Here is an 8,583-nt window from a genome sequence, read left to right as displayed (position 1 = left end):
CTTGTTTAAATAATGGCTCGGAATGAAAGTCGCTTCACATACGTATCGTTCGGTATATAATCCCATAAAATAAATCATGAAATTATTGCCTACCGCATAGACCGCCAGACAAATTTGTGAGTTTTCAAATAACCTGAAATCCTGGCGTTTATGTCAATTTTGTATTGCATGATCGGATAATAACGCATTAATTTTATTTTTAAACAGAATAATGGGTTAAATGTATGATGCATTTTTAGAAATAACTGATAATTGTATATTCAGCATTTATAATTATAATTATTACTACCCAATTTTATATTCAATGTGTATAATATTCATATTATTATTAGATATAATTTCATATCTTGCTGTTTACAAGACTTGAATTTTCGCGGATAACGTATTGCTCTTTCGAGATATTATTTGAATTTTGGTCTTTGAGACAACACTCGACGTGTTACCCAGAAACGTACAGAAAGCTCTTAATCCCTGGGTGGCATTAAACATTCTTTGGGACCGCGTTATCCCCGGAGTTATCCCGAAAGGGTTAAGTGACGAATAACTGTACGGCTTACGTTAATTCCGCGGTGGCGGCGGCGGGCTGGCCTATATATCGCACGATTGCGCCAAACCGGAGGAAACCGCGTACAAGTTCGGATGTTTATGCTACGAGCAAAACCGAGAAGTGTAGCTCCAACGGAGTAACTCTCGCCTTGCCGCCGCTATGGCAATAAGCATGCGCTATATGGTTCCCTCATGCATATTCGGGAAAGGTAAACTTTACGGCGAATTTGCCCCTCGGCCAGTTCCGTGCACAACTAGCTAATTAACTATCGCGTCGGATAACTTTCGATAACCGCGACTGTCCGCGGTGGTATCTCACAGTTTACACGTAATCAACATCGCTATCTGTGACGACGCAATATTCATATAGGTTGCCATAAGTCTCTCATTACTTATATATAGGCGACCTAGAATTGTGAATAATTCCAAACGAATTGGAAGCACAAGATACTTTCCAATTTAAATGTAATTTTCTAAATCTCGTGGATGAAACTAAAAACAGTTTAAGCCAAATATGTAAAATTTGTGAATAAAAAGATGTAAAATGTGAATAAAATGAGATGTTAAATCGTTCCTGATCTTCCCATAAAATGCAATTATACATTATAGTTATTACAAAAACTTTAAAAATTTGATATAGAATTAAAACATAGAATGACGTGGAGGGAATAAATAAATAACTTGATTGTATTTTCATTCTGTATTCCAAATTATTTTTGGGTCAACGAATATAACGATGTTTTAAGAAGTGCATTATCAAGTTCGTATCACATACATATAACGAAGGTGATTCAAGATGGTTATAAAGATTAATGACGCTATTCTGCACTAGACAATATTTTCATAATCGTAAAAAGTAATATTCACATCTACGTTTCTTGTTTCTGATGCTATAAACTTTTACGAAGATAAATTACTATCGTAACGTCAGGAACTTTTCGTCAGGAAAGATTTTTAAACAGCATACACGATACGTTTCCATAAAAGTCGGAAGTACTTGTTTTATTGTGAGTCATTAAAAATATCACGTTGTTCGACTGAGAAAAATTAGAAAAGAATAAAAAAGAGATAGTCATAGCATTCTATAAAAAATTATATTGCATCTTTTAAGAAAGACAGATTTATTCAGCATTAAATTTTTTATATTTAAAAAAAATTTTTTCTCACTAAATTATTTTAGATAAATATCACAGTCTACAGCTTTTTTAAGCAACTACACATTTAATTGAATTTTTATAATTCTATGAGTATACGGGTGATTTCGAAGTATTTATGTCTTATTATGCTCTTCACAATTTTGTACTAACTTCAGCAGGTTTCGCTGGTGGTTCTTTCACAGATTGCGGATGCAATAGAGATATGCAGAGGCAGACTGAAAAAAATATGTTAGAAAAGAAATCAAATTATACTTTATCAAAAAGTTAGGATTAATTTTAGTTATCTAATTAAGTTACTTTATCTAAAATATGTTTGAACGTTTATAATAGTGATTTGTGAAATTTGTGTTGCAGCCTTATATAATTTGATATATTGATCGTTTGATAGCTTAATACATTAAATCTATCATTACAAATTTTATCTCGTGGATAAGAGATATGTTTTTGAGATAATAATTTCATCAACCTCTAAAATACTCTTAAAATGTAATATCTTATCATTGACACGATTAGGATTAAATTAGCACGCGTGGCATTAATCGTACCGGAGAAGAAACAACCCATTCCTATGAAAGCGGTGATGCACTCAGCCTCCAGAAGCGCGGAGAAAATCAGATTTCCCACAACAGCGGCAACATTTCCAATAGTCGTGAGGATACTGATGCTTGTATCTCTGCAACAAAAAAGATTAATTTCTGTCGACCGATTATATTTATCTTTTGCGACGATGTACCTCCGTTTCTCGCGTTAACGGACACGGACGATAATGAGTGGCGAATTGAGGATTGTGCTCGATAAGTTCCAAAATTGTTACTGTTCGCGCGCTCGCCATCTGTCACGTAGTTGCACATGGCGCAATTAATTCCTCTGCAGGAATTACACAGGGATGCGCGGGCGAGAGTGCGGAAGATACGGTCGCGCGCGTCAAAGAGACGCGCTTATATATTCGCGTGGCATTACCTTAATGGGACGGGAATAACGTCGACATTCACCGCGGTAACGATATTACCCGCTATTCTTGTCGTCACGATAACCGCCGCCGCCAACGTCAGCATATACGGCGGAGACTGCGCCCAATTTATTCCGAAACTGCTTGCCACCGATATCAGGAGGGCCGTGACTGCAACAATGGTGCTGTATCCGTTAATTTATGGATTATTCCCGCGAAACAATTGTTCCATAGAGAATTCTTAGCCACTTCTACGTGTAACAAGAATATATAAAAATAATTAAATAACTTTATATAATATATAAAAAATATGCAAAGAAAATCGACATTTTTTTTTAAAGAATAAAAAGAATATTTTTTTATGTGACTATAAATAGTTACATTTTTTAATGGTTATAGTAATTATTGCATTTATTCTTATAACATAAAATAATTCATATTAATTTCTTTAACAAAGTTAGGTGAGATAGTTTTAAGTTTTATACAATAAATGTAATGATATAATATCTTACTCATTATGATCTGTTTTCGAAGTTTAGTAGTCATTATGAATCCGGCGAGAAATGAAAATATAACGGCAGACGATGCGATAATGGTGGAATTTAGATAAATCACAGGATGGATGGTCCACTGAAAAGTATTAAGGCGCTAATTACTATTATATAAATTCTATTGAAGAAAATAATTAATGAAGCTCGTAGTTTGCGGTTAATCAACGATCGGTTTAATTATCTGTTAATTAAAAACAGCGCGGTTTTATTCTAAAATTAACATTTTAATATTCGTTTGACGATAATTTATAGATTATTAACAGAATGCCTTTTAGTGTTACGCGACTTTACCAACCTTGAAAAATACATCGTCAAAGTTCGAACGATTTAAATATTGCCTGCCCGGTAGAGCCACGTGACGGTCCAGCAACTCACAGAAAGTTGGCTGCTTTTCCTTCGGTGTCCAATTTTCCTCGTCAAAGTTGCTGATAATAATAAAAAGGTGCGGCACCCACAGTCTCATTATGTGAAATCTACACAATCGAACAATATTTGTCACTGCTTTCGAATATTATCGTGTCGAGAAGCGTCCATGGCGCTGCGACTTATCTAAACTTACCCGAGCATACTTCCAAATTGGAGGAAACTTACGAAGCAGAAAGCGGGCAGGTGACTCGCCAATAGTATCTTCGTGTTGTACAACGAGATGCGCATCCTTTCCAGGCTCTCCTTGAGCACGGGACGCACCAATTGCGTCTTTTGCCGAACGAACAGCGCTTTTATCTACAACGAGAAGGGAGCGACGATGAAAGGCGCCCTTTTCTCGGCTCACCGAGTGAATTATGCGTCCGATTTGTGCACCGCTATCTAAATGCAGTGGCAAGAGCGGCATAAAATACGCGAAAGGCACAGACATATAGTATAAAATAGGGAGAAATATATGTATAAGTGTGTATGATACATAAAGCATGAACCGTATAAATTTATCATTGTTTTCATTATCAAGATCTGAATAAATAGATCTGTGAAATGGTGATTTATTGTCCAAAGGTTTCGCGATAAAAAGAGGTGCAAAATTTAAATTCGCTTGGGGTGTGTGTTGTAACCACCCAGTACCAACCCTACCTTCATTCGCCTGGAAAATACGATTTGCGCCTTTCTCCACATCCGTTTCCGCTTTACTTCGCTTTCTCGCTCTTTTTCCCTTCTCTGCGGACGTGCCATAAATAAAACATGTCGTTTGTATCTAGCCGAGGCGCTATGAAGTCGCGGAGGATATCTCCCGGTCATTTGTTAAAGCCCGAAACAACGAGTTTTGCTCGATAAACTGGTAAAAAGTTAATAACGCCCGAATAATGCAATATTGTCGTTGCCCGAGTTAGAAGATGTATCTTGCTTTGTGTTTTGTCAAAAAACCGGCCAATAACAAGTGCAGCAATGTTTACTTGAAAAATATCGAGGATAAAAGTCGAAAAATCTACGAGATCAAACTTTTTAAATTAAATTTTAGCGTGTTTTGGCTTAAAAGATAGATGGCTCAATTTGTAAAGGATAAAAGAATAAAAGTATAGAGCAAACTAAGAAATATAGAAATAAAAGTTACATCGTTTCACACGTTATTTGACTTACCGGGAACGTATCCGCAGGTTGGCGGGTGTTCATACAATACATCCTCCTAAGCAATTTCAAGGCAGCATCTGACCTGCCAGTTGCCATGAGATACTTAGGGCTTTCCGGCAACATGGTCGCCGTCACGAGACCGACGACGGGTGGTATTGAACAGATCAGTAGGTATATACGCCAAGCATCGTAGTCTTGGCCAAGGATATCAATGTGCCAGTCTAACGGTAATATCGCGAAGGCAAGAGCTGTGAAGTCGTACGTTTAATTATTAGAATAAATCCATAACAACATGTTGTCTTTATCAATTTTTTTCTTCTAGGAAGTATTGAACGATCTTGACTTTTCGATCTTGTCTCCTTTGTGACAGGTGATAACGAGAAGTCTTAATCATACACAGAATTAATCCTTCAGTAAAAGTAATTAATTAATTTTTCATTAGCTTTATAATTTCGGCAGTTCGCGTATTCAACTGAAACTATTTAATGCCAATGTGATTCATCATACATGTTGTTAGGTAAAGTTTGCTGGTTATTACACACTGGACATCGTGATAGTGACACTTAATCTAGTTTCGAATAAATTAGTTTAGTTTTACAATCTCGATAGCAAAAGCTCGTTTTTAAATCCTTTTCACATGAATCATTCTGAAAATATTACAGTTACGTTTAGACAGAACAATAGTATACGAAAAAATAGACTCAATATTGATAATAATTGTAGTTGGGAAACTATTACAATTATGTAGATGCTCATCGCGCATAAATAAATTTTAAATATTTTACAATTATATTAAAAAATTTTTTTTTCAACTCAGATTTAGTTTTTAATATATCTTTACATACATCTTTATTTGCTTTTGCGAGCAATGCATTGTAATTGATAAGTACGATTAAAGGATATTGCGCGATCGCGTGTTTACCTGCTGGTATGATGTTCGCTATGGCGAAGAGAAATCCCGTCCATGTGGTGAAACGGGGTTTATATCTTGCCGAATGGAATTCCATCAGGTACGTCATCACCATTGCCAACGGGCCGCCTACGCTGTAAATCATAGATGCACGCGTGTTATATCTTATCGGGCGTAAGATTGTGAGGAGGAAGTTGCATAAACCTTGAGCGATTAAAAAAAGATACGCTTATTCTCGAGATTTTCAGAAGAATAGATTTGACTAACATAACAAGAAATATTATTCTGAAAATATTATTTTGTTAATCAGAATAGAAATTTCAGAAAGAATTCTATTCAAATATTTAACACGAATACACAATTGGAAAAAATGTGTTACATTTAACATAAATCGCATGTCTCAAATGATCCACTCAAATTTTTGAATTAATTTTACACAAGATGAATATGTTAGAAGGTAACACAATATTATGTAAGAGAATAAATACAAAGAAAGATAACATCGAGACAATTTGTAAGCAATCCGTAGGAACTTATTTTTTTCAGAAAATTAACATTCATGATATGTTAAATTAACACATATTTCATTCATTTGTCTTAGATTTACGTTTTGAAACACATTATTTTTATATTACTTGTTCACTTACTCATAAATTGTGTCATTTTGATACTAAGAAATATTGAATATCAATTTCACAAAAACTCTTTAAATAACGCAATCACATTATGTTAAATTAACACTCGAATATGTTAAAAAATTCTACACAAATTGTTAACACAAACGTGACTGGACCGTTTTCAACACAAATATAGAATTTTTTTTACTGTGTAAATTTAAAATATTTTTCTCAGAGACGATCATAAAATAGTTATGCGAAGGGATAATCCTTAAGGGATTTTTAAAAAAATTCTTGATAATTTTCTTAAAAGAATCATATACTTACAAGATCCCGCTGATAAATTTGATTAATAGATATATGTAGAACGACCGTACACCACTACTCACAATGTTCAAAATCGAATCACCTAATAATGCGAAGATGAACAATATTTTCATACTTATGTAGGGCGTTATATAATCCCATATAAAAGCAGTCGTTGTTATACCTACAAGAAATCAATATATCATAATATTTAATATAAATTAAAGAGATTATCTTATAAGATAATATTTTAATACAGGTATAAGATTATAAATAAATTGAACTAATTGCAATAAGGAATCTATAATATGACAATGATGTCCAATAATAATATGATAAATATTTACTTTTATACAGTTAGTCCCAAATGATTTTTGATCGATCTTGATGTTAATCTTAATTTTAAGGAGGTTAAGGTTATTGATCTTTCTCGTCGCTCATTGCTTATTAAAAAAATATTGACAAATAAAGCTGACAATATAAAGATGTATTTAACTCTATAATTCGAATTTTATCTAATACATATATCACATTCGCATATATATTTGTGTATTTAAATAAATGTGTGGGCGAGAGAGAGGCGGAACCAATAAATTATAGACGTCGTTTCACACTGTAGGCAAAAAGCGGTGCGTGGTGGACCTCGTTTAAAGTGGAAAGCTAAAAACATGTGAAGCCGTACAATTATCGACCTTGTTTCGCACTGAAGGCAGGGGGCGGACAGTATGAGATGGACTTCGCTTCGCGTTGCAAAGTACATTTTAATATTTTGAATTGCATCCGCAACGAGGTCTAAAATTGTAAAATTGTAATGGTTTCACATGGATTTTCAACTTTCCACGCGAAATGAGGTGCACTCCACATCACCCCGTGCTTAGAATGCGAAATAAGGTCTATAATTATATGGTTCACACCTTCCCATTTAAATATTCACTTAAATACGTGAATAATATGATATTTGTATTTGGTAAAATTCAAATTATAGAATTAAACATATCTTTATATTGTTAACTTTATTTGTTAATAACTTTTTAATAAACAACGAACGACAGGAGAGGTCAACGTTCTTCTTGAGGCTCAAAGTCAACATGGAAATCAGTCGTAAGTCATTTGGAGTTGACTGTGTCAAACATTTACCAATAGAGGAGAAGGTGGTATTATGGCATCCCAGTTACATTTTACGCAATAACTTTGTTAATAATCAACATTTAAGTTTAAAACTTGACAATTACATTCGTTAAAATGTTGTTGAATCGATTCTGAACTCAAAGTTACGATATATTTGTTACTTAGGATAGGTGAAAATTGCCGAATGCATACCACTTAACCTATTTTTTATTATATTTTCCATTTGGCACTATTTTGTGTGCAAATGAACGTTAGAAATTGTAGCTTGAGGTTTTGGACACTTATTAATACATGTTTAATTTTCCACTAATAACAAATTAATTTGTTATAAATCTTTTTGTAACATGCTGCAAAAGGTACAATTTAGGCGACCAGTACGCATTCGGTAACTCTCCCCTACTATTAATAAAAATGTGACGACATTGCATAATGACTTGACGAAAAAAATGGGTGGTAATGTGGCCTTTCATAAAAATAGTCTTAAAATATTAGTTTTGTGTGGAAAACAATATTTGACAAATTACAAAATTAACAAAAAAGTAAAATATTTTAAAATGTATGCAAATGAATGTATATACATTCACATAACTTCTGCATATAAGCTGCTCAGTACTAAAAATCTCAGTACTAAAAATAGTCCTACTGCACGTAATATAAACTATAGATTAACAGTAGAGCTACAATCGATTATCAAATAATTATTTTGATATGAAAACCTCAAAAAAGAGGTCATGAGTAATCAATATCCATAGAAGGCCACATTAGCAAAATGTCATGGTATTGTTTAAATTTGCATAACTCAAAATATATACAGTCAAATAAAATATTAAATAGCAAATAACACACTAAAAAATACATA

At 33.6% G+C, this 8,583-nt stretch overlaps 1 protein-coding gene across 3 annotated transcripts in view; it reads right to left on the bottom strand.

The window, feature by feature from the left end:
* Window positions 1–1,713: 1,713 nt before the first annotated feature.
* Window positions 1,714–8,583, bottom strand: part of LOC108720935 (synaptic vesicle glycoprotein 2B) — a 9,914-nt gene continuing 3,044 nt past the window's right edge. Inside the window, exons 4-12 of one of the 3 annotated variants that reach the window (XM_018445215.1) lie at window positions 6,618–6,780; window positions 5,686–5,807; window positions 4,773–5,011; window positions 3,763–3,926; window positions 3,499–3,676; window positions 3,165–3,282; window positions 2,664–2,823; window positions 2,249–2,376; window positions 1,714–1,918 (exon numbers count right to left, since the gene is read on the bottom strand). In XM_018445215.1, the coding sequence (XP_018300717.1) occupies window positions 1,836–1,918; window positions 2,249–2,376; window positions 2,664–2,823; window positions 3,165–3,282; window positions 3,499–3,676; window positions 3,763–3,926; window positions 4,773–5,011; window positions 5,686–5,807; window positions 6,618–6,780 (1,355 nt within the window). In that variant the 3' untranslated portion in view covers window positions 1,714–1,835. Of the gene's footprint in view, window positions 1,919–2,248; window positions 2,377–2,663; window positions 2,904–3,164; window positions 3,283–3,498; window positions 3,677–3,762; window positions 3,927–4,772; window positions 5,012–5,685; window positions 5,808–6,617; window positions 6,781–8,583 lie in introns of those variants that run through there. The other 2 variants (XR_001936548.1, XM_018445216.1) reach the window with 2 other exon arrangements.

The sequence above is a fragment of the Mycetomoellerius zeteki genome, unplaced genomic scaffold (genome assembly GCF_001594055.1).
Source record: "Mycetomoellerius zeteki isolate Tzet28-1 unplaced genomic scaffold, Tzet1.0 scaffold156, whole genome shotgun sequence".
NCBI lineage: Eukaryota > Metazoa > Arthropoda > Insecta > Hymenoptera > Formicidae > Mycetomoellerius > Mycetomoellerius zeteki.
The sequence above is the reverse complement of the archived record's forward strand: the minus strand, read 5'-3'. Positions and strand labels throughout refer to the sequence as shown.